The 26210-nt window shown below is 46.1% G+C and overlaps 1 protein-coding gene across 4 annotated transcripts in view; it reads right to left on the bottom strand.

Annotated features, from left to right (window-relative positions):
* The window catches only part of LOC138753991 (transmembrane protein 150A-like), a 52607-nt gene extending 29296 nt beyond the window's left edge, over positions 1-23311 (bottom strand). Inside the window, exons 1-5 of one of the 4 annotated variants that reach the window (XM_069917685.1) lie at positions 23097-23311; positions 12064-12127; positions 10996-11043; positions 9495-9581; positions 3908-3975 (exon numbers count right to left, since the gene is read on the bottom strand). In XM_069917685.1, the coding sequence (XP_069773786.1) occupies positions 3908-3975; positions 9495-9581; positions 10996-11036 (196 nt within the window). In that variant the 5' untranslated portion in view covers positions 11037-11043; positions 12064-12127; positions 23097-23311. Of the gene's footprint in view, positions 1-3907; positions 3976-9494; positions 9582-10995; positions 11044-12063; positions 12128-12260; positions 12485-23096 lie in introns of those variants that run through there. The other 3 variants (XM_069917684.1, XM_069917682.1, XM_069917683.1) reach the window with 3 other exon arrangements.
* Between the last annotated feature and the right edge of the window lie 2899 nt (positions 23312-26210).

Genomic DNA, 26210 nt, shown 5'->3' with positions numbered 1-26210 from the left:
CTTATTATTTGGTAATTTTTTTATTATCTCTTGTATTTCTACTATTCCAAATGGCTCTGTTAATTTATTTTGTTCCTCTATTTGTAGTTTTGGTAGTTCAATTTTAGTCAGAAATTCATCTATTTTCCCTTCTTTCCCTTTGTTTTCAGTTCGGTATAATTGTTCATAGAATTCTCTAAAGTTTTCCTTAATTTCTTTTGGATTATATGTAATTTGTTTGTCTTTTTTCCTTGAGGGGGGGACATGATTGAGGTAAACAAAATTATCAGGGGGATAGACAGGGTGAAGTCGGATTACTTGTTCCCAATGATGGGGGAGACGAGGACTAGAGGGCATAGTTTAAGAATACAGGGTAGGCCCTTTAGGACGGAGATGAGAAAACATTTTTTTACCCAGAGAAGTGTGAATCCGTGGAATGCTCTGCCACAGAGGGTGGTAGAGGCAGATTCGCTGATTATGTTCAAAAGAGAGTTAGATAAGACTCGAGTGGGCAAAGGAGTTAAGGGATATGGGGATAAGGCTGGAAAGGGGTACTGATGGTAGTGATCAGCCATGATCTGTAAAATGGCGGTGCTGGCTCAACGGGCCGAAGGGCCTACTCCAGCTCCTATTGTCGATTGCCTAGCAATCTAGAGAGATGTATGGATTTGAACTCCAAGGTCTCTCTGTTCCTCCACACTGTTAAGTATCTGACCATTAACCCTGTACTCAAGCCTTCTGGCTTGTCCTTCCAAAATAAATCACCTTACACTTATCAGGATTGAACTCCATCTGCCACTTTTCCTCCGAACTCTGCATCCCGTCTATATCTTTTTATAAGCTACAACAACCTTCAGTTCGACCACAACTCCTCCAACCTTCGTATCATCCGCATACTTACTGAACCATCTTTCCGCTTCTTCATCTAGGTCATTTATAAAACTTACAAAGAGCAGGGGTTTCCACATATCACTGACTCTAGGTATAATACTTTCTGTCCACTACTATTCTCTACTTTCTACATGTGGACTAGGATTGGAATCATTCCCATGACCAAGTTACAAGGATGCTCCTATTACTGTACTAAGGATGGCCAAACCAGTACTGATGCGAACATCAGCATTAGTTAAGGAAATGCCTATTACAGGTACACGATCCTTTATCCGGACACCTAAAATCTGGAAAGCTCCAAATTCCGACAAGTGGGGACTGACAGACAGGAGAGACTACCAGGCAGTCGGGGGAGACTGCCGGGCGGCTGAGGGACTGTTGGTTGGGGGAGGCAGCCGAGGGACTGGCGGTTGGGGGAGACTGCCGGGGGACCGGCGGTCGGGGGAGGCGGCTGGGGGACCGGGGTTGGGGGAGGCGGCCGGGGGACCGGCGGTCAGGGAAGGCGGCCGGGGGACCTGCGGTCGGGGGAGGCGGCCAGGAGACAGTCGGGGGAGACGGCCAGGAGACAGTCAGGGGAGACGGCCAGGAGACGGTCAGGGGAGACAGCCAGGAAACGGTCAGGGGAGACGGCCAGGAGACGGTCGGGGGAGATGGCCAGGAGAAGGTCGGGGGAGACGGCCAGAAGACGGTCGGGGAAGACGGCCAGGAGACAGTCAGGGGAGACGGCCAGGAGACGGTCAGGGGAGACAGCCAGGAGACGGTCAGGGGAGACGGCCAGGAGACGGTCAGGGGAGACGGCCAGGAGACGGTCGGGGGAGACGGCCAGAAGACGATTGGGGGAGACGGCCAGGAGACGGTCGGGGGAGACGGCCAGGAAACTGCCGGGGGAGACTGCCGGGCAAGACTGCTGGGCGAGACAGCCAGGAGACTGCCGAGTGGTCGGGGGAGGCGTCCAGGGGAGACTTCCGGGCGGTCAGGGGATGCGGCTGGGGGAGACTGCCGGGCGGCTGAGGAACCAGCGGTTGGGGGAGGCGGCTGGGTGACTGGAAGGGGGTAGGGATGGACAAGGCAGCACAATTTTGGTGGGCTTTCCGAAATCCGGAAAAATCCAAAATTTGGAACACACTGTTCCCCCAAGGGTTCTGAATAAAGGATCGAGTACCTGTACTAAAGTGCTGTAGCTGTTGCTAGAGTGGACACAAGCATTGGTGAGAACGATCACTTGTATTGATTACAGCAAGTGTTCAGGTCTGTAAAAATAAACAATTCATAGTTTGAGGTTTATTTTCTGCATTATTAAAGGTGAATCACATAGGGAAATTTTAAATATTTTTGATCTGACACTTAAGGCATCAATGCAGTCTTGGATACATGCAAAGCAAATTCTGTCTATAATGTTCTACTCTTTTTTAAAATTCGTAGGGAGTCAGACCAACTCGGTCATTCTCTTGTCAAGCCTGTACAGATTCAACAGGTTGAGTGATCTTCCATGTTTTTACTACTGTGAGATACACCAGTACAAATAGAACACAGGGTATCCAATCAAATTAAGGGCGGCACTGTTGGTGTAGCGGTTAGCGCAATACCTTTACAGTGCCAGTGATTGGGACCGGGATGTAGTGTCTATAAGAAGTTTGTACATTCTCCCTGTGTCTGCATGGGATTTCCCCAGGGGCTCCGGTTTCCTCCCATTGTTCAAAATGTACTAGGGGTGTAGGTTAATTAGGTGGCACAGACCTTTGGGCCAAAATGACTGTATGTCTAAATTTAAATTTTCCCAGAGTAGGCACTTCAAAGTAAAATTCCCTGCACACTTTTCCAACATCACCTTTTAATTTACTTACCCAATGTGAAATTTTAAAATTGTGATCCTTCAAAATGACAGGCTGTGAATACAAAAAAATAATCCAGCACAGGTGCTCTGGCTGTAACAATTGATGCTAAATAAAGACACGTGCTGAGGTAGCTTGATGGGTACCTGTTCTTCCTTATCCAATGCCAAAGAATTGGATAACAAGCATCCGCCTCAAAGAAAGTATGACAGTCGTCTTAACAATTTGCAGATATTTTGCTCTTTTAACAAACAAACATCTGAGCTGTAAACCTCATAAAATAGAACCTATCAAAAGCTTATTTAAGGCAGTGGATATTAAGGAAGGTCTTGAAAATGAGAAGTAAATAGGGACACTGGGAAATTTGAGAATTAAAAAAATTACTCAAATACAAAGGGTATCTATCAAGGGTGTTGATACTGGAAGCAAGGTAATACAGGTTTGCCAATAGATCAGTTTCAAAGGAAGAGCATTCAGGAAAGCTAGAAGTTATAAATACAAAAAGCAAAATCATAAAGGGATTTAAAGAGAAGGAAGAAATTGGAGATAGTGATCGGGACTCTCAAATTACCATTATGTGGAGTGGTTGAAGAACAAATGTCAGTGCAACAAGTGAAGCCAGATGCATAAGGAGATGAGAACAGAGGTTTATGGGCTTAAGGTGGGAGGAGGTAATGAGTGGGAGAATTAGGTGCAACATCAACATCATCTAAACAAAATTATCATTTTTGTCCAATAATTTTCATAGGACAAACAGAATTCAAACCCAGGGACATGCTCAACTAGAGCAGCTCATTTATATACCAATTCCTCCTCATCCTTGAATGTATGACACAAAGAATTACTCAGATTTGTTCAAAGATCACCGGGAGTGTAGGTTAATGGGGTGTAAATTGGGCGACACTGACTCGTGGGCTGAAATGGCCTGTTTCTCTGCTGTATGAACTTGGTCCAGGATTGGGGCAGAATATAGGACAATAAGTCATGTGAAGCTCCTGCCAGTATTCAAAAGCAGAATGAACCATTGGAAACAGCCCCTCTTCTAACCACAGCTGAGATGCCTTGGAGAAAAATCGATTTTCCATTGAAATAAGCAAATCAATAGTGATAGAACTAACTGATCAAGAATAGTAGCAATAAAATGTTACTCCTATTGTGTAGGAAACCTAGAGGTGCTTCTGGCAGTGAACATGCCAATGACTTACCCATAAAAGCACCCACATTGCCAATTAAACTGAAGAGGCAGCTTTCAGGAGGGTATGAACCACATTTACTGTAAAGAAAATATAAAAGATAATCAGTATTTGGTTTGATTTCACGACTAGTGCCAATACTGTCAATCTCTGAAGGCCTTTGTTTTGCTGGGTTAATTGCTTAGAAGCTACAATCATCCTGCACAAGATGCAATTTTTCACAGTAGAATCGAGTATCACTGAGCAAATTTAAGGGGTCAAACTTAGTTCCATCATCCTTGGAGATCACATTTACACACTTTACAGCAACAGCCACACATTTAGTATTATAAAAGCCGGCAAAAAGGTGGAAGAAAATAATTACTTCCACCCCGTCCTGTTTTCTTGGGTGTGCATATTAAATCTGATGATATGACAGTGGATTTTAACCAGTAATTAATCAACAGCAAGGAGATAGGATAGAAAAGTACGCCCATTACAAAGCACTGATGTACCAGTTATCTATAGTTATCTATAGCAACCTGCTTTAAAATGAAAAGAGGAGGCCTGCAGTCAGGTGATCTGCTTGTTAGAGTGAACAGATGAAGAAATGAATGTGTGAAATGTGCAGGAGGTGAAGAACAGTCAAATGCATAACAGGGATAAGAGAAATCAAGATGTTGGCAAATGGATAAAAAAAAACAATTTATTAAATAATATAGTGCCCTCCATAATGTTTGGGACAAAGATACATCCCCCCCCCCCCTCTTTATTTTTCCATGTGCTCCAGTTTTAAATTTGTAATCAAACAATTCACATGATTAAGTTACACATTCCAGATTTTATTAAAGGGTATTTGTGTACATTTTGGTTTGACCATGTAGAAATTACAGCACTTTTTATACATTGTCTCTTCATTTCAGGGCACCATAATATTTGGAACATGGCAATGGTATGTATATTAAAGTGGTCATGTTTAGTATTTTGTTGCATACAATGACTGCTTGAAGTCTGTGATTCATAGATATCACCAGGTGCGGAGTACCTTTTCTGGTGATGCTTTGCCAGTCCTTTACTGCAGCCACTTCAGCTCCCTCTGGTTTCTGGGGCTTGTCCCCTCAAGTTTTCTCTCCAGCATATGGAAGGCATGCTCAATTGGATTTAGTTCGGGTGACTGGCTTGACATTCAAGAATTTTCCAGATTTTACCTCTGAAAAATTCCTTTGTTGCTTTAGCTGTATATTTGGGATCATTATCCTGCTGTAGGATGAAGCACCGTCCAATAAGTTTAAAGGCATTTGCTCGAATTTGAGCAGATGTTTCTGTACACTTCAAAATTCATTTTGCTACTGCCATCAGCAATTACATCATCAATAAAGTTAAGTGTTCCGGTACTTGTGGTAGCTGTACATGCCCAGGCCATAACACCCCCACCATTTTTTCCAGATGAAGTGGTATGCTTTGGATCTTGGGCAGTTCCCGTCACCTCCACATTTTGCTCTTGCCATCACTATGATACAGGTTAATCTTGGTCTCATCTGTCCACAATATCTTTTTCCAGAATTTTTCAGGCTCTTTTAAATGCTTCTTGGCAAATTGTAATCTGGCCAGTGTGTTTCTGTGGCTAACTAACGGTTTGCTTCTTGTGGTGTAGCCTCTGTGTTTCTGTTCATAACCTTTTCTATGAACAGTCGCATCCACACTTGACTCCTGAAGAGTCCTTCTGATCTGTCGGACAGGAGTTTGGGGATTTTTCTTCATTATGAAGAGAATTCTTCTATCATCAGCAGGGGAGGTCTTCCTTGGCCTACAGTCCCTTTGCTCATCGGTGCACGCTTTTTTCTTAATGATCTTGGTCATCCTAAGGTTTGGGCAATGGCGCTTCCTGTTTTATTCTTGTTTTTCAGCCTCATAATGGCTTCTTTGACTTTCATTGGGCACAGCTCTGGTCCTCAAGTTGAAAAATGTCAACTCTAAAGGTGATTAAAAGTTTAGAAGCAAGCCTAGCTTTCTTATACCTGCACCAATGAAGGAATTAAATACCTGCACACTCACAAACATTATGGTGCCCTGAAATGGGGGAACTATGTACAAAAATTCAAGATTCAGGATTCAATTTATTGTCATAGTAATAAAACAGTGTCCTATTACATGAAATTCCCTTTTGTCTGCTGTAAGACAGACAGATTAGCCACCGGCAGAAATTGCCGAAGTGCCTCTTATGTTTGAGAAAGAGAAGCAAAAGAGAATACCCGAGTGTATGTAATTCACCTCCAGCACCTCCTCATCCACACAGACAAGTCCAAACCATTTGCAACCTGAGCTCCAGATCCGCCCTCAGCATCTCCTCATATCCCAGTTCCAATACCTGGTACCCCTCCAGCCAGTTCGAGCCAGTCTCCAGCCTAGCATGAGTATCCCAACAGCAGTCTCCAGCAGGCTGCAGCATCTATGGGTTCCTCACCTTGAATCACCAGCAGATCGCCGCAGAGCCCCCTTAGTGGTCTAGCTCTGTGGTCACAATCCCACGGGTCATCTCTTCTGCTTCTCCTTCCCAGGTTGGCCTTCCCGCTTTAAAAACATCGTCGGCTCCCTCAACTGGCCATTCAAAGCCTGTGTGGAGCCAACGGCAGTCGACTGGGCAGCTGGACCACATAGGAGCGCTGCACCGCCATTCCCTCACTCCCCGTGGGCCTACACCAGTGACCGCGTTGCCGCTACAGCTGCCCCGGCAGTGCTGCCATCTTCATGCAGTAATTTATTCATGGTCAAACCAAAATGTATACAAATAACCTTTAAAATGTGTAATGTGCATTTTAATTATGTGAATTGTTTGATTACACATTTAAAACTCTGCAGCACAGAGCCAAATAAAGGAAAATAGTGTTTTTGTCCCAAACATTATGGAGGACACTGTATACAGAGGTTTTATAAATACTATCCAATGGCAAAATTTAACAGTACTGTATACTCCAACACCTTTGGAATGAAACTTAAACCGGAATGATTGTTTCTAGTAAGAGTAGTTTGAGAAAAATAGGCAGAAAGGTTTGTTACCGAAGTCTGAAGATCCACGAGGGAATTTACTTTTACATAAACAAGAGTTGTGGAATGGTGCCAGAGAAGCAGTAGACACCAAACATGAATTCTACATACAGAAAAAGTTCTGGGAACTACAGATCCATTAACCAAATGTTAGCATGTAAATAAAATGATGAAATCATTATCCACAGTCACAAATGGAAAATATCTACAAAGCAAAACTATTATGAATATTAATACGGATTCCAAAAAGGAAGTCATGCTTAACTTGATTCAAATATTTGAATAGCTAAATCAGGATAATCCCCATACTTGCATTTTTAAACACACCCAAGGTCAGAACTTGGTAGGTCAGAAAACAATAATTTGTATTTGAAAACTGCTAGAAATGACATATCAGCATTTTCATTAATGTTTAAAGATTACTTTGCCTGCTTTAAGGAGCAGGCATTGTTTTACATATCACTTCATCATTTTAAATTATTTTCTTTCATAGAAATGTTATTACAGCACCACCAAACCGGGTTCAGATCTGGCGCTATCTGTAAGGAGTTTGTACTTTCCCCCTGCTTGCTACACAGAGCCATCCCTCCTCCCCCCTGCTTGCTGCCACAGAGCCATCCGTCCTCCTCCTGCTTGCTACACAGAGCCATCCCTCCTCCCCTGCTTGCTGCCACAGAGCCATCCCTCCTCCCCTGCTTGCTGCCACAGAGCCATCCCTCCTCCCCTGCTTGCTGCCACAGAGACATCCCTCCTCCCCTGCTTGCTGCCACAGAGCCATCCCTCCTCCCCCTGCTTGCTGCCACAGAGCCATCCGTCCTCCTCCTGCTTGCTACACAGAGCCATCCCTCCTCCCCCTGCTTGCTGTCACAGAGCCATCCGTCCTCCTCCTGCTTGCTACACAGAGCCATCCCTCCTCCCCTGCTTGCTGCCACAGAGCCATCCCTCCTCCCCTGCTTGCTGCCAGAGCCATCCCTCCTCCCCTGCTTGCTGCAACAGAGCCATCCCTCCTCCCCCTGCTTGCTGCCACAGAGCCATCCGTCCTCCTCCTGCTTGCTACACAGAGCCATCCCTCCTCCCCCTGCTTGCTGCCACAGAGCCATCCGTCCTCCTCCTGCTTGCTACACAGAGCCATCCGTCCTCCCCCTGCTTGCTGCCAGAGCCATCCCTCCTCCCCCTGCTTGCTGCCAGAGCCATCCCTCCTCCCCCTGCTTGCTGCCAGAGCCATCCCTCCTCCCCTGCTTGCTACTCAGAGCCATCCCTCCTCCCCCTGCTTGCTGCCACAGAGCCATCTCTCCTCCCCCTGCTTGCTGCCACAGAACCATCCCTCCTCCCCCTGCTTGCTGCCACAGAACCATCCCTCCTCCCCCTGCTTGCTGCCACAGAACCATCCCTCCCCCCCCTGCTTGCTGCCACAGAACCATCCCTCCTCCCCCTGCTTGCTATACAGAGCCAACCCTCCTCCCCCTGCTTGCTTCACAGAGCCATCCCTCCTCCCCCTGCTTGCTGCATCTCCCAGTGGCCAACAATTCAATTCTGTTTCCCACTCCCATAATAACATGTCTGTCCATGGCCACATGTACTATCCAACCAAAACCACCCAGAAACTTTCTCTCCATTCTCCCTCCCTTCTCCTTCCCCTTGTCTTCTTTCCTTTAGGTCTCCACCCCCACCCCACCTCCCCCTGCTTGCTGTTGTGCACTCCCTTTCTTATCCACCTATTACCTCCTGCCTTTGGGACCATGCTCCTCCCCCTACCATTTTGTTCAGATGCCTACAGACACTTCTCCATACCTTGATGAAGGGCTCAAGCCTGAAACGTTACTTAAGCATCTTTATCTTTGCTACATAAAGTACACTTTTTGGCCTGCATTGAGTTTTTACTTCAACCATGGTGTCTACAGACTTTTGTGTTTTACTTGTACATTCTCTCCGTGGATTTTCCTTGGGTGCTCCAGTTTACTCCCACCCTCAAAGAAACATACAGGGGTTGTAGGTTAATTGGGTGTAAATGGGCAGCAGGGGTTTAAATGGCTAGAATCGGCTTCTACCTTGTAAATTTAAAAAAAAATTAAAATCACACATTTTTCACAAATGATCCAAGAGTCCACTTAAAATGTAACTAACATGGGCCATATTCAAAAACTCAGATGATAGTTCTATGGTTTGAGAATTAAGACTTTTGGAGGAACAAGTAAAGATTGGGTAGCAGACCAAAAGCCACTCTATCAGATAAGGGAAATAAACTGTCCATATCTTCAAAATGAACAATGATCAAATAGAAATGATAATGGTGAAATCAAACACACAAAAAAAATCAAATAAAATGATCGGCAGTCAAGTCATGCTGAAAACTTGTGACAAAATAATCAAACTCACAAACACAAGTTGGCATCTTAGGTGGAACCGTTCATCCGTCAGATTGGATAAAACTGATGAAATGTCTTGATCTACTTGAAATATTAACTTTTTTCTTCCCTTTCCAATTGATGAACTAGTTACACATTAAGAGAATTTTTAGTTTTATGATGAATAAGTGAATACTTTTATGCAGCTTCCTTGAACGTAATGTTTCTACCTGACGAGTGGAATATCCTGAACAGTGCAGCAACTTTTTGGATAGCCATGCTTTGAAGTTTCTTCAGAGCAAGACTCATTATACAACCTAGGGAGTAAAAGTGAAAGCAAATTTAAAATGCATGGATTTGAAATAAACACAAGTAGTCCAATCAAAGGAATTCTCAAAGAGAAAAAGTTACCAAGTTACTCTATGTATCACAAATTCTGCTCACACACTGCCAGGACAACTAACTGCAGGTAGTCTTTAAATTACACATTAACCTGAACAGGACAAGAGCAGGAAATAGTTTCACTCATCAATTCAGACCATTTTACAAAAATAATACATTGCATCAACAGGTTTTAGAACCACAAATACTGGGGAGCAACAAAACAAGGACTTGTTTATTTTTCACTCTCTTACACACACAGACAAACAAAAAACAGACAAATCATGTTTTAATACCTACAACTAATAGGAACTCAATATTGAATTCCACAAATACTTAAGTTTAATTTAAACTTGCCATAGCTCAAAGAAGGATTGTGCCATATGACTAAGGTGGTTTGTCTTCTATGCTGTTTTGCCTTTGGGATGTTAATATGAGTCCGTCCTTCAGGGTAATAGAGTGGTAAGGAGCAGAAAGAAATCAAAATTCCCATTCCTGGTCACTCTGATAAAGCTTGCTGGAAAGGTCAGATGAACAACCAACACATTGCCTCAGGTGCAATAGGAAGGGATGAAACAAAAAAGTCTGCCGACACTACAATAGGAATGGAGACAGCCGATACTTCCAACTCAACCGTTTTGTTCTGTGCTCACACAGAACCACGCATACACGGTTGCATATTTCAGTCACACATTCTGAGGCAGCTATGTGGCTGAAAAAAAAGACAAAAATTCCTTTGTTCAGTTGGTGTTTCCTTTATCTGGATGCTGAGAACAGAATCAGATGAAAAGACTGCTATAATGTCAGGGTCAGAAATACAGGAGCTGATGAATAACAGCAAATAAGAATTTTGGTGCCCATATACATCGAACAATGTGTATGACAATAAACTCATCAGTCAGTCACCCAAACTGTCAGTAGAGTATTTATTAACAGTTTACTTCAAAGCCTTTTGCAAGCCAGGAATATTTTATTTTTGATTACTGTTGTATTAGGCTGAGAGGTTTTCACAATCCATCTGATTTGGTTCCATTCTCCAGTTGACTTTCGACCTAACCACATGGCACAGTCTAATTCAGTAGACCAGCCATTCTCAACGAGGGCCATATGGGGCCTCAGCACATATAAGGGGACGAGGGGCACAGACTGAAGCCATAAAATGCTTTTTATTCAGTCGATAGGAGAGAAGAATGGAAGAAACCAACTAAACTTGAATGCTTCACAGGAAAGAGGATTCATAAACTGAGCAGAGACCTAAGGAGGCCATAGCAAAACCAGGATGAGAATGGCTGGGCTTGACCATTAAAAAAATAACATTACTGAGGAAAAAATTCGCAATCTGTACTGTACCAGTTTTCCACAGGGCAAACATGATGATTCATAACAGCCATGGCATATCTGCAAAAAGTTAAGTGTGTAATCAGAAGGAGATAGTGTCCAGAGTGAAGTGGAATATTTGTGGTTTACTTTCAATGTAAATTACACCATCAAATCATCTATGTTAATCTTATCATCTTTAGATTGAAGAATTAATTACAGCTGAACCATTCAGACTGCGACTGCAAATTGGGATTCTCTATACTTGGCATCAGATTACTTGGTAGTATTGTCTTACAGAGTTGAGCAGCCCTCCTGGATACCAGGGTGTTACATTTCAATTTTATTGCATAGAATGTTTCCTCCCACAACTCAAAGAGGGTAATTAGCCTTTGTACAATGACCCTGGTGTGTGGATGAGAAGTAAAATTTGGGGAGTGTTGTCAGGAATGGGAGGAGAATTTTTAAAAAATAGGATTGGTGGAGGCTATGATCAGCATGGATGGAGGACTCAGACCACAAATTTCTAGAGATGTGCGGTGGAAAGAGTGGTGAAGTGTGTACAGGGACACTAATACCCTTGCAAAAGGTAGTGGACACAGCCCAAGACATCACAGGTAAAACCCTCTCCACTACCGAGAGCATCTACGGAGAACGCTGCTGTTGGAGAGCAGCAACAATCCTCAAGGATCCCCACCACCCATCACACGCTCTGTTCTCACTGGTGCTACCAGGAAAGAAGTATTGGTGCCACAAGACTCACACCACCAGGTTCAGGAACAGCTGCTCCCCCATCAGACGTCTCAACGATAAACTCAATCAGAGACTCATTTAAAGACTCTTACTTTTGCACTTTTTTGTTTTTTTCCTCTCTGACTTGCACAGTTTGTTCACATTTCTTTATTTGTTTACATGTGTACATGGTGTACAGTGTTTTTTTGCACTACCAAAAAGTGGTAATTCTGCCTCACTCACAGGAAAATGAATCTCAGGGTTTTATGTGAGGTCATGTAGGTACTCTGACAGTAAATCTGAATCTGAAAGCCTGTTTCAGTGCTGAGTGATTCCACAACTCTAAACTCCAGAAGTAATCTGTAATACCTTAAGAGTCCTTAAATCCTTGCCACCCTCTGCCCAAATTCATTGGGCTATGGCAATGGGAAATCTGCGAAGAGATAGTACACCATCAACAGGAAAATGAAACCATAGAATGGTTACAGGTAGTTATTCATGTCTTTTCCCCCTTCTCGACCCACTTTCCTGCCCTCTTCCCAAATCCTTTATTTTTAAATACTTACCTGTCTAACACTCAGCAGCACAAGTAGTTTCTTCCACAATGAACTTCACTTGGTCTTTTTCTTCCACTATTCTATTTATTTTGAAATATGGTTTTGTGGCGGCGCACTCTCTCATGGCGAACCGGCCCCACATGTTACGCCATGAGGCAGGGCAGCCATGGGAAGATGGCGCTGTCAGGGTTTTCTCCGCCTCAAGTCTCCTGACCAGCATGTGCCTGGGGCAGCGATTATGACATCACAATGCACGAGGTGACTGAGCTCATGCTGCCCTTAAAAGGGCACGAGCTGAATTGGAATAAAAAGTCATTAACGACTTTCAATGTGGTGGCTGAATCTTTCTTGGCTGTGTCCTGCACTACATTGGTGACCCCATTGAGCCCAGACGCCTCTCTGGTCTCAAGAGCATGGATCTGGCAGAGCTCAACGCTGTTGCCATCAAACTGCCCCCCTTCTGGACCCATCGCCCACGTATGGTTCGGGCAGGTGAAGGCGCAGTTTCAACTGAGGAACATTTCAGCAGATCCCACAAAATTCTACCACATCGTGAGCGTGCTGGATGAAGAAACAGCAGCCAGGGTGGACGATCTAATGCACAACCCACTGGTTGAGGGTAAATATCCTGCCCTGAAGAAACTGCTCCTTGGCACTTTTGCACTCTCCCCTCAGCAGCATGCCTCCAGGCTCCTGCACCTCGATGGGCTTGGGGACCCCACACCATCGGCCCTAATGGACGAGATGCTGGCGCTGGCGGAGGATCACAAACCTTGTTTCCTATTCCGTCAGATCTTCCTCGAGCAGATACCCGGGACATCCAACTACTCCTGGCAGATGAGGATTTCACAAATTCACACCGAGTTTCAGCCTGAGCGGACACCTTCTGGCGCACCAAGAGGGAGAATGAAGCAGCCCTCAGTCAGGTTGAGCGACCAAGAGCCAGCCGGCTGCAACACTCCCCCAAGCCCAAGGCGAATGAGCATCATTCCACCTGGTGCTTTAACCATCAGCGCTGGGGAGGGCAAGCTCGTAAGTGCCGACGACCTGTGACTACCAGGGGAAATGACCCGGCCAGCCACCATTGATGGCTGCGAGGCCTCCTTCACGTTACCAACAAGTCCACTGGCCGACGTTTCCTGGTGGACACAGGAGCAGAGCTGAGCGTCCAGCCCCCCACCGCCCTCAAGACACGCACCCGATTTTGTGGTCCCACCCAACGGGATGCCAACAGTTCTGCCATATAGACCTTCGGTATCCGCAGGGCGCAGATCCAGATCGGGAAAGAGAAATTCCGCTGGAAGTTCGTGTTAGCCTCAGTAGGCACTGCGTTGTTAGGGGCCGACTTCCTGAGAGCACATGAACTGTTGGTCAACATGAAGGGCAAGAGGTTGGTCAATGCTCGCCTGCAGGTGCGAAATCACCGCCATCGCCACCTCCAGGGATGAGTATTCGAGCGTACTCCATGAGTTCCACGCCATCCTTCAACCACGATTCAGCGCCACCTTACCCCAGCATGGGGTATACCACCATAGCTCCATGCAGGGGCCCCCACTGCAAGCCAAGCCTAGATGACTTCCGCCCAAGAAGCTGCAGCTGGCAAAGGAGGAGTTTTCCCGGCTCCAGGAGTTGGGGATCGTCCGTCGCTCAGACAGCGCCTGGGCATCCCCTCTCCACATGGACCCCAAAGCCTCTGGGGACTGGAGAACTTGTGGCACCATGCTTTTGAATGATGCAACCACACATTCCCCACATTCAAGACTTCTCGGCCAATCTGCACAGAGCGCAAGTCTTCTCCAAAGTTCGTCCGGTGTCGGGGGTATCATCAGATCCAGGTCCACCCCGAGGACATTGGCAACACAGCGATCATCACCTCCTTTGGCCTCTTTGAATTCCTGCACATGTCTTTCAGCCTCAAGAACACGGCCCAAAATTTTCAGTACCTCATGGACACAGTGGATAGGGACTTGGACTTTGTGTTTATCTACCTGGACAATATCCATATCGCCAGCTGCAACTGTGAAGAGCACAAGGCCCACCTCCGTACTCTGTTTGCCCAACTGGCAGAGTTTGGCCTCATGGTCAACATGGCCAAGTGCCAGTTCAGCAAGCAGATACTTTACTTTCTGGGGCACCCCATCTCGGCAGCAGGTGCTCCCCTGGCACCAGAGAAGGTCCAGTGGTTCCCCAAGCCAACTACCCTCAAGGGCCTGCAGGAGTTAATGGGGATGGTGAATTTTTATCATCGGTTCATCCCCAGCACTGCCCGCACCATGCGACCGCTGTTCGCGTTGATCACCACTAAGGAGAAAGTCCTGACATGGTGGGAGGAGGCAGAGATCGTTGTATGGACCTTCGTACGGGCGTTGTAAAGGTGCCATATGTGGGCCACGCCAAACAAATATGAATTCTGTCAAGTCTAGCTCTTTGGGACTATGTGTCAGCCGGACGTCATGATGCGAGGGAGCTCGCGAGGATAGTTTCTGCCAAAAGGTTTGCGTGCTTGGACGTGACGTTGTGCTCCGGGCCAAAGAACTCTCTGGGCAGCGAGAGCGGTGCGCGGTAGACCAGTTCCACAGAAGTCACCTGTAGGTCCTCCTTGGCATCAGAACAACACCCAAGGAGGACCTAGGGCAGTTTGTCTGCCCAGCTGGGCCTGTGAGGCGAGCCATGAGGGCGTATTTCATATGACGATTAAACCTCTCCACCAAACCATTTGGCTGAGGGTGATAGGCTATAGTGTGTTGGACTTTAACCCCCAGGAGGTTTGCCAACTGGGCCCAGAGGTGAACTGGGCACCCCTGTCACTGGTGAAGTGCACCGGGACTCCCAAGCTAGCGATCCAATGACTGACTAGGTTCCTGGCACACATCTCTGCAGAAGCATCTTTGATGGGAATAGTCTCCAGCCATCTCGTGGTTCAATCGATTATTGTGAGAAGGTAGCACGCTTCTCTGGACACCGGCAGGGGGCCTACGACATCAACGTGGATGTGCTGAAATCTCCGCACCGCTGAGTCGAATTGCTGGATTGGGGCCTGCGTATGCCGGTGGACCTTGGAGGCCTGGCACCTGATGCAGTTCCTCGCCATCTCAGCCACCTCCTTTTTGAGCCTGTGCCACACAAACTGCTCTGCCACCATTCGCACCGAAGTCTTCACCGAGGGATGGGCTAGGTCATGGATTAAGCTGAAAACCCTCGACCTCCACTGCAGTGGTACTACCGGGCGCGGCGAGTCGGTGGAGATGTCGCAGCGCAGCGTGTCTGGACTGTTGGGCAACTGAATGTCCTGGAGCTCGAGGCCAGAGAAGGGACGTCTGGAGAACCTGCGTCTCTGTGTCCAGTTTCTGGGCCTATGCAAACTTAAGGCCGGGGGCGAGAGCATTGATCGCTGGACGAGAGAGCGCATCTACCACAGCGTTATCTTTGCCTGCCCTGTGCCGGATGTCGGTGGTGAACTCCGATACGTAGGAGAGGTGGCGTTGCTGGTGAGCCGACCACGGATCTTTGGCCATTGCGAGTGCCTGTGTGAGGGGCTGCGGTTCATGAACACCGTGAAGGGCCTGCCCTCCAGAAAGTATCGAAAGTGCTGGATGGCCAGGTACAATGCCAGGAGCTCCTGATCGAAAGCACTGTACTTGAGCTCTGGAGGGGGGCGCAGCTGTTTGCTAAAGGCGGCCAGCAGGCGCCACTGTCCGTTGAGACACTGCTCAAGTACGCCCCCTATCACCGTGGCTGAGATGTCCACTGAGAGCGTCACGTGTGCCTCCAGCCGTGGGTGCACCAACAGAGTTGAGTTGGCGAGGGCCTCCTTTATTGTGGCAAAAGCGGTCTCTGCCTCCTCCAACCAGGTCAGGACTTTCTCCTTAGTGGCAATCAACGCAAACAGCGGTTGCATGGTGTGGGGGGAGCCGGGGATGAACTGATGATAAAAATTCACCATCCCCACGAATTCCTGCGGGCCCTTGTGCGTGGTTGGCTTGGGGAACCGCTGGACGGCCGCGACCTTCTCTGGCACCAGGGCCACACCTGCTGCCGAGATCATGTGCCCCAGGAATTGCAGTGTCTGCTTGCCGAACTGGCACTTGGCCACATTGACTGTGGGGCCAAACTCCGCCAGTTGGGCAAACAGGGTACGGAGGTGGACCTTGTGCTCTTCGCGGTTGCAACTGGCGATAAGGATATCGTCCAGGTAGATGAACACAAAGTTCAAGTCCCTATCCACTGCGTCCATGAGGCACTGAAAAGTCTGAGCCGTGTTCTTAAGGCCGAAAGACATAGCAAGAATTCAGAGGCCAAAGGGGGTGATGATCGCTGTGTTGCCAATGTCCTCGGGGTGGACCGGGATCTGATGATACCCCCGACACCAGATGAACTTTGGAGAAGACTTGCGCTCTGAGCAGATTGGCCGAGAAGTCTTGAATGTGGGGAATGTGTGGTTGCATCGTTCAAACGCCGGTAATCGCCACAAGGTCTCCAGCCGCCAGAGGCTTTGGGGACCATCTGGAGAGGGGATGCCCAGGCGCTGTCTGAATGACGGACGATCCCCAACTCCTGCAGCCGGGAAAACTCATCCTTTTCCAGCTGCAGCTTCTCAGGGAGAAGTCATCTGGGGCTTGGCGTGCAGCTGGGGGCCCTGCGTGGAGATATGGTGGTGTACCCCGTGCTGGGGTAAGGTGGTACTGAATCGTGGTTGACGGATGGCAGGGAACTCATGGAGTATGTTCGAATACTCATCCCTAGAAGTGGCGATGGTGGCGATCTCGTGCCTGCAGGCGCTCGTGGCGTCCAGGCACACCGAATGGAAGGTGCAATCATTGACCAGCCTCTTGCCCTTCATGTCAACCAACAATCCGTGTGTCCTCAGGAAGTCGGCCCCTAACAACGCAATACCCAATGAGGATAAAACATGAACTTACAGCAGAATTTCTCTTTCCCGATCTGGATCTGTGCCCTGCGGGTACCTAAGGTCTTGATGACGGAACCGTTGGTTGCCTGCAGGGTGGGACCATGAGATTGGGTGCGTGTCTTGAGGGCGGTGGGGGGCAGGACACTCAGCTCCACTCCTGTGTCCACCAGAAAACATCGGCGGTGGACTTGTTGGTAACGTGAAGGAGGCTGTCCATGTGGCCAGCAATCACAGCCATCAATGGTGGCTGGCCGGGTTGTTTCCCCTGGTAGTTATAGGTTGTCAGCACTTACAAGCTTTCGCTCCCCAGCTCTGATGGTAAAAGCACCAGGTGGAATGATGCTCATCCGCCTTGAGCTTAGCAGAGTGTTGCAGCCGGCTGGCTCTTGGTCGCTCAACCTGACTGAGGGCTGCTTCATTCTACCTCTTGGTGTGCCAGAGGGTGTCTGCTTAGGCTGCGACTCGGCGTGGATCTGTGAAGTCCTCATCCGCGAGCCAGAATCTCTTCCAATTGAAAAGATTCTTGTGAATCTTGAATCTAAATTATCTTATACAATGCAGGGATTATCTAAGATTATGACTGAACTTGGTACTAGGTTCAATACTCTGATCGAAATAAATTCTCAACAGATGGCTGAGTTTGGAGCTTTTAAGCTTGAAGTGAGAGATAAATTTAATTCGTGTGAAGAAGATATAGACGAAATACAAGATCAAGTTTCAGATGTGACCAAAATGGTCGAAGACTTACAAACTCAAAATAAAAATTTGGTGAAAAAGATTGATTATTTGGAAAACCAATCCAGACGGAACAATATAAAGATTATTGGTTTGCCGGAAGGAATGGAGGGACCAGACCCAACAAATTTTTTTACAGAAAGGATTCCGCAGGTGCTGGGTCAAGAACATTTCCCGGAAGGTATAATGCTGGAAAGTGCTCACAGAGCCTTGCGTAGAAGACCTATTTCAGGTCAAAGTCCAAGACCTGTTTTGGTTCGTTGCTTGAATTATTACGACAGAGAAATAATTTTACGAGTGGCTATTAGAAATGCACAACAGAGAAAATCACCCTCGATGATTCAAAATAATCGAGTTTTCTTCTATGCGGATTTGAGTCAAGAAGTTATGTTCCAACGACGGGAATTCAACTCTGCTAAAGAGTTGTTGTGGAAGAAAGGTTATAAGGCAACCTTTAGATATCCAGCTGTTTTGAAGGTTTTTCAAGATGGTTACCAACCAAAGTTCTTTGATTCTCCAAAGGAAGCTATAGCATTTGCTCAAGAGCTGCCAATTACTCAGTTTCAACAGAGACGTAGTCCGCCGCGATCTCTAAGGAGACAAGAGATGGAAGAAAAGAGCTGTGCTCCAAGAAGGAATGGTTGTAATGGTGACTCGGCAGTTGGAGTTGATTAAAAGAAGAGTTGTTCTTTTTTTTGCTAATGTTTTTTTAAAAAAAAGGAATATTAAATAATGATGATGTTAGTTTAAGATGAAGTGAGAGTTGGGGGAGAGAACTGGATGGGCACTATTTCCTGAAAGTCATCTGCTACCTGTGAGTTATCTCACACCCATTTTTTTTTGGGAGTTACCGCATTGTGCAGTTTAGACGGGAGGGGGTATTTTTAACCTCCTACCCGTTTTTTTTTCCTTTTTTTGTATTATTAGATTAAAGAGTGAAGGGTTTTTTTTTTGTGTTTATAAAAAAAAAGCATAAGAAAGTATTTGATTGTTCAAAAAACTAAAAATTGATGTGGTTTTTTTTGTAAAGTTTATTCAGTAGATAAGGAATATTTGAAATTTAAATGTGAATGGGATGGATGTTTTTTTTTAATATTTTTTCTTTAACTTTAAGGTGAAAGGAGTGGTAATTCTGGTGTATATTATTTTGCTATTTTAGTTATAGAACGAAGGGAATAATGGTGAAAGTTATAGATTGAATTGTACAATTCTTAATGAGGCTTGAATTTTGTTTGTGGTTTATGCTCCATTTGTTGAAGATATAGATTTCGTTGTAGATGTGTTTTTATTATTTGGATATCTGAATTTTAACGTAATGATTGGGGATATTTAAATGTGGTATTGGAGCTTTTATTGGATAATTATTCAAGAGTAAAAGGGAAAAATGGTGGAAGAGTACTAAAATTGAATTGTACAATGTTTAATGAGGTTTGAATTTTGTTTTAAGATGGTGGTTTATGTGACTGATATGATGATAGATGTGAAGTTAGTTGATATTTGGTGAAGGTTTATCTCTATAGAGAAAGTTTTCTTTCATCTTTTTTTTCTCATGCTACAATTTTTTTAAAGAATTGATTATTGTTTAAGAATTTTTGATAGACAATGTTACTAACTTTACTAATTTTTTATATTAAGTTTGTGTTAAATATATGTTTCATCTTAACTCTGTTTGTTAAATATATGCATTTAAGTTTGATTTAAATATGTTTTTTAAGTCTGATATCTTAGTATTAACTACTTTTCTTTTTGTTAGTATTTTAATCGGTTATGTTTTTTTTTGTAAGTGGGTTTTTTTTCTCACATATATTATTAACTTTATTAATTCTTCACTCTTTATTTTGGGGGGAAAGGGGGGGTTGGACTAATTTGAGTTGGGTTATTAATGTGTAATAATTATTGGGGAGGGTATAGTTTATTTACATTACTGACACTGTATTGTAATTTTATTATTTTGTTCTTAATTTTTTTAATGTAATTCTATATGTTATTCATGTTATAAAATCTTAAATAAAGTTTAAAAAAAAAAGTCCTCATCCGCCAGGAGTAGTTGGATGTCCCCGGGTATCTGCTCGAGGAAGATCTGACGGATTAGGAAACAAGGTTTGTGATCCTCCGCCAGCGCCAGCATCTCATCCATTAGGGCCGATGATGTGCGGTCCCCAAGCCCATCAGGTGCAGGAGCCTGGAGGCACACTGCTGAGGGGAGAGCGCAAAAGTGCCATGGAGCAAGTTCTTGAGGGCAGGATATTTACCCTCAGCTGGTGGGTTGTGCATTAGATTATCCACCCTGGCAACCGTTTCTTCGACCAGCATGCTCACGAAGTAGTAGGATATCGTGGCGTCTGCTGAAATGTTCCTCAGTTGAAACTGCGCCTCCACCTGCCCGAACCATAAGTGGGCGATGGGTCCAGAAGGGGGGCAGTTTGATGGCAACAGTGTTGATCTCTGCTGGATCCATGTTCGTCTGGGGCATCTGGGCTCAATGGGGTCACCAATGTGGTGCTGGACGCAGCCAAGAAAGATTCAGCCACCACATTGAAAGTCGTTAATGACTGTTTTTATTCCAATTCAGCTCGTGCCCTTTTAAGGGCAGCATGAGCTCAGTCACCTCGTCCATTGTGATGTCATAATCGCTGCCCAAGGCACACGCTGGCCAGGAGACTTGAGGCGGAGAAAACCCTGACAGCGCCATCTTCCCATGGCTTCCCCACCACGTGGCGTTACACGTGGAGCCAGTTCGCCATGAGAGAGTGCGCTGCCACAGTATGTTAGATTCTAAATGTATTACATACCAATAATGGAATGTATACCTTTAAATCTGCCATGCCATTTTTAAACAAACTATGAACAAACAAACAAACCGCCAGTGTGCTGATATCGCCTCAAACCGTGCATCTTGGCGCCTCACAGTTCGGCGGGCAGCAACCTCCTTTGAAGAAGACTGCAGAGCCCTCCTCACTGACAAAAGGCAAAGGAGGAAAAACCCAACACCCAACCCCAACCAACCAATTTTCCCCTGCAACCGTGTCTGCCTGTCCTGCATCGGACTTGTCAGCCACAAACGAGCCTGCAGCTGACGTGGACATTTACCCCCTCCATAAATCTTCATCCGCAAAGCCAAGCCAAAGAAATGAACAGGGATGACCAAATCTCTGCTCTTGCATTCCTTTTAGGCAATTCCCCCGATTTCTATTACCTCTTTTTATTCTTCCTACAAACGTATACTTTACCTGTACTAAATTTCACCTTAAACAGCCTACAAGATGTACTCCTATCCTCTGCCTCCAATTTCACAGCAGTGGGCTTGAGAGACTCATTTTTTGTTGAATATTTTATTTATAATTTTCCAAACTTAAACACTTATCAACATGATCAGTGTCAATGTTAACAGTATCTGCATTGACTACAGTTTAAAATGATCTTCCTCCCCACCCTCAACATTTAACACTTAACAAATTCCCCCACCAACTGAGAGATAGACGGGGAAGGTAGGGTGGTGAGGCATGATGGTCCATACTTATAATCATGCTCCTATAGAATTTAAGTATGGTTGACAAATTTTCAAAAATGTGTTACTACTTTTTTCTTAAGTTGGCTTGAGAGACTCTTGTGTCCAGTGTAAAGTTTCTGTGTATCATAAACCTGACAAAACACAAAATTCCTTTTAAGTCATTTCTGAAAATCAATTCAACTGTTACTACTTCCAGGTATTGTTTCAACATTAACTGCGATCACAGGGACAAAAGAGTAACATCAGCACTATTGAACCACCGCCGTAAATGACACACACACAGAATCTGCTGGATCCGATCCCTAGACACTGCTTGCTTTGTTCATCAGGAGTACAGCTGAATGCTGTGATCCAGGATTAGTGAGTGGAATACCAGTGGGGAGAAGAAACAAAACATTTTGGGCAATGATATTAAATGAACAGTGTACCTGGTTTAGGAATTTAATAGGCTGCCAACTAGATTCATGCAAGATTATTCTTCTGGGGGAGGCTTGAAAGTAGCTTACCTCAATGCTCCAGAGTCACAATTAATCACAATACTCTCTTCCATTATTTCAATTCTCTGCATCCAAAGCATAGCCCACTAATGGATGTATGCATCTCTTTTTGCCGCCTTTCCAGAGTGTTCCCAGTTCATCTTTTTGTTTGTTTTCATTCTGCACTTTCTAGGAATATCTGCAAGTATGCCAGATCCTACCTAACGCCCAGCTTTACTCCACTATTAAACTTAAATTCCATTTCAGTTGCTGTATATTGCCAAATTCTATTTCTAACAAGTCACGGGCTAGTGGAATTACCTTGTGAATCATTCGAAATACCATCACTTCCAAATTCCATTAATGTTTCCACACTTTTGCTCCACTACCTTCTCTGCCAGACTAAATCAAACAGTGCTTAAACCTGGTTCTGCTTGAACTCTGTTTGAAAATACACACACAACCACTGTAGCTAATTCTAATGCATAAGGTGATCATGGTCTGTCGATTCGCTTAATATCCAGCAATCATTTATGTTTCATATCAGTGGAGGTACATGAATGCAAACAAAGTGACACGTTTATCCACTTTAGTAAAATCAGGGGGCCTGCATCCGTTGAAAGAGAAACAGTGTTAACATTTCGGCTCAAACCTCTGCTTTATAATGTCCACCTCTGCAACATTGCTCAAAGAGAATACATTCCTTCACTGAGCTCTCACCAGTTCCATCCCATTATTAAATCCCTGTAAATGTCCTTTGCCCTCTCTTCCCTCATTATTATGGAGCCTAGAACGAACAATTCCAGTGAGTTACAGCCTCTACACCTGCCCACCAGCTGACAAGGATCTCTCTTCCACCGCACCTTTTAATGTTAGTTTTGGATCTGCAACATCTATCGGTTATTTTTGTTCTTTGACTGATTTTGCAGGGGTGGGGGGACGTTTGCCTTCGGGGGAAGGTTGCACGGCATCCCCAGAGAGCGGTCGGCAGTTACGGGTGGTAAACTTCAAGCAGCCAACTACTTCCAACCTCTTTCATTACAAGTACCGATGCAAAGGGCGGCTGTCAACTCAGGCGTGGGCGAAATGAGGCGAGGGATGAGTGCATTGGCCGTGGTGGTTGGGGATCGAGGGCCGGGCCGCAGCAGCAGCCGGGGGAGGGGGAAAGGAAGGGTCGTCGGCGGGGGGGGGGGGGGAAGGGGGAACCTACTCACACGATCCATATGCCGGCGATGGAGAAGGCGGCGAGGCTGACGGGGAGGATGACCCAGGCCGTCATGGGGAAAGTCCCTCAGATGAGCCGGGAAGAGGGTGGGCCACGGCCTTCAGCGTGCGCACGAGCGTCCCGATCACCGACCAAAAGCCGGCGTCCACCTCCACCCCTACTCCATGCCCAGCGCGCACCGGTCCCGGCTCCGTCCGCGCTGCGCATGCGTAGCGGGTGGAGGGGGAACCTCAAGACTCCAATTCCCAGCGCACATCGCGGGCCGACGCGATGAGGAGTGACAGGCGTGGGAGCCACTCAGACAAAGGAACGTCGGGGGGGGGGGCGGGGCAGGACGGGGGAAGGCCAGGCAAACTACGGGCTGTCACTGGAGGCAGCCCCTGCAATCGCATTGCAGCCCTCGTACTCGCCGATGCGCATGCGCGTTGGTTGAATGAGTGTGGGTAGGGAGCACATGCGTGGCATGTTTGGTTTAGCCAAAATGGTGTCAGAAGTGAGATCAAGAGCTTCCCAAGTAAATCAGCAATGAGTAACCGCGATGACGTGCTGCGGGCGGACATTTGATGGAAATGTGGTGGAGAACTGGCACGTTTTGGAACAGTTATACGGGCGTACATTTTGTTACTTTTCGCTGGCCCGGAAGCCATGAAAGGGAGAGGTTGTTTGAGCCTGGCCCCATGGGTCAGGGTTAAAACCTGCAGTTTCAGCCCACTCCTCGAGGACAGAATGGCCTGTGGCATTTGCAACAATAGTATGCAGAAGGCACTCCTGTGAGACAGCGAACTGACACTAGAAAAGGCATGTGAAACTACCAACGAAAACAGGAAAAGGCTGGCCACATGCTTCGACATGGCACAGGCAGGAATGGCTGGAGACCGGAAGGGAGAACCAGCCAGGCCACCCCATGCCCAGGACAGGATGCGGCAAGTGAAGAGGAGACCACATGCTGAGAAGGGAGAATGTGCCCTGCATTCGGCCAGCAGTGCAGGAACTGCGGCAAATGGAACCACTTCAGCAGGTGCTGGGGATCCAGGCAGCGCACCACTGCATGGACCAGACCCAGGAGGATCATCGACCACTTGGAACTGGAGCAGAAAGGGAACGACCCCTGACGGTGAGTATTAGGGCTCACAATGAGGGTGCCAGGCAACCCAGCAGAAACCCGGTCAGAGCTAACAATGAGGCCTTCATATCCATGGAAGTCAGCAGCAAGACAGCTGAGATGAAAGTCAACACTGGGGCCAAATCCAATGTCATTGTCACTGAGGACTGGCTGAGAAGGACAGAACAAGTCAAACCATGCATCAAGTCTACGAGCCTAGTGGTTTATGGAGGCAGCAAAATCCAGATCAATGCTCCACGTGCTCATCCCTACTTTGTGGTCTGCGAGGACGTCATGCCTCTGCTAGGCCTCAGTGTGTGCTTGTTTCATTCATCACAGAGGTCCATCAGATAAACCCATCCGAGGACAATTTTTCACAGAAAATCTTTTCTGAGTTTTTAAAGATGAGCTGGGTAGGCTGTCTGTGACGTACTCCATGCGGCTCAACCCAGAGGTAAGACCTATAGTCCCTCCGGTGCACCACATTCCAGTAACAATGAAGTCAAAGTTAAGGTTGAGTTGGGCAGAATGCAGTATTAGGGTGTTATTACTTCAGCCTCAGAACCAACCGAATGGGTCTCATCCATGGTGGCTGCCAAGAAAAAAAGACGAACAGGAGGTCTGAATTTGTATAAATACGTGAGACCTCAACGCAGCCCTGCGCACCATAGAGTAAGGAGATTTCTGGAGCCCCAACCAAAGGACCCACAGGACATCAAGGCCCAGCAGCTAAACCAGTGGTTCTCAACCTTTTTCTTCCCATTCAAAGACCACTTTCAGTAATCCCTGTGTCATCGATGCTCTGTGATTAGTAAGGAATTGCTTAGTCTGTGAGTGGGAAGGTAAGATTCAGAACCACTACTCTAGACTTAATTTTTAATGAAATATTTTGCTTAAGGAAAATTGTCATTGACCCATTTCCTTTGGAGTTGTGAAACCGGGCACATAACAAGTCAATTAGGTACAATTAAAACAGTGGTTTCAAACCTATTTCTTTCCATCTGCATACCACCTTAAACAATCTCTTACTAATCAAAGAGCACTGATGGCATAGGTATTACTTAAAATGGTATGTGAGTGGAAAGAAAAATATTGAGAACCACTGGCGCAAAAGAAGTTACGATAAAACCAGCCAGCCGCTTGTGCCATTGACCAAAGTGCAAGTCTTAAGGATGCAGACTCCACAAGGTTACAACTACCCGGGTATAGTGGAAATGGGCTGCCAGGAACCCAGGTCATACCTGTTTCGTTCTGGGGGGGGAAATATAAGAAGGAACAGATAACACATTCTCCCAGTGAAAGGACCACCTCCATCTCAAACCAACCAAAATAAATCAGTATTTTTGGAGTTGGAATGTGAGCCCAGGATCGACTAGAGCCCTTGGTAATCACAGAAGAGATGGACAATGCTCGTGAGATGATGGACAGTAGACACAATCAGGACAAAGTGCCTCAAGCCTCCACATCAGCACAGGGCTCTTACTAAATGTGCATTGGGTTTGGCTGTAAGTCCAATCTAAAATACCAGGAATGAACTGGGTTGAATGTATATAGTGTGTGTGTGTCTAATATACTGTGACATGCAGGGGGTAGCTCAAGAAAGGGGATGGAGACAGCTGATGCCATCGGCTGCTCTGCACTCACTGCAATTGCATTGCAGCCACTGTACTCACAACAGCACACAAGGGCACATTAGTTGAATCGAACATTGGCAGGGAGCAGACGCCATGCCATGGGTTTGCTCTCACTCTCTCTACTATGTCTAGCATGTTTGGTTGTGTTGAGTAGTCTTTGGTTTACTTCATTCAATTTGTTATTAAGCACGCAATAATGAACAGTCACGCTGTCTCCCAGCAATAATGTATCATGCCCATGGAGGTCCAGGAGCAGTGTGGGCACCAAGGGGTAAAGCAAGGAATTCAAAGAGCCTGTACCCTTGCCAGCAATTTAAAGTGCAAATAATGCCAACATCTAGCCATAGAGGAGACTGCAGACACTGGA

The sequence above is a fragment of the Narcine bancroftii genome, chromosome 2, assembly GCF_036971445.1.
Source record: "Narcine bancroftii isolate sNarBan1 chromosome 2, sNarBan1.hap1, whole genome shotgun sequence".
NCBI lineage: Eukaryota > Metazoa > Chordata > Chondrichthyes > Torpediniformes > Narcinidae > Narcine > Narcine bancroftii.
This window is presented reverse-complemented; position numbering and strand designations above follow the sequence as displayed.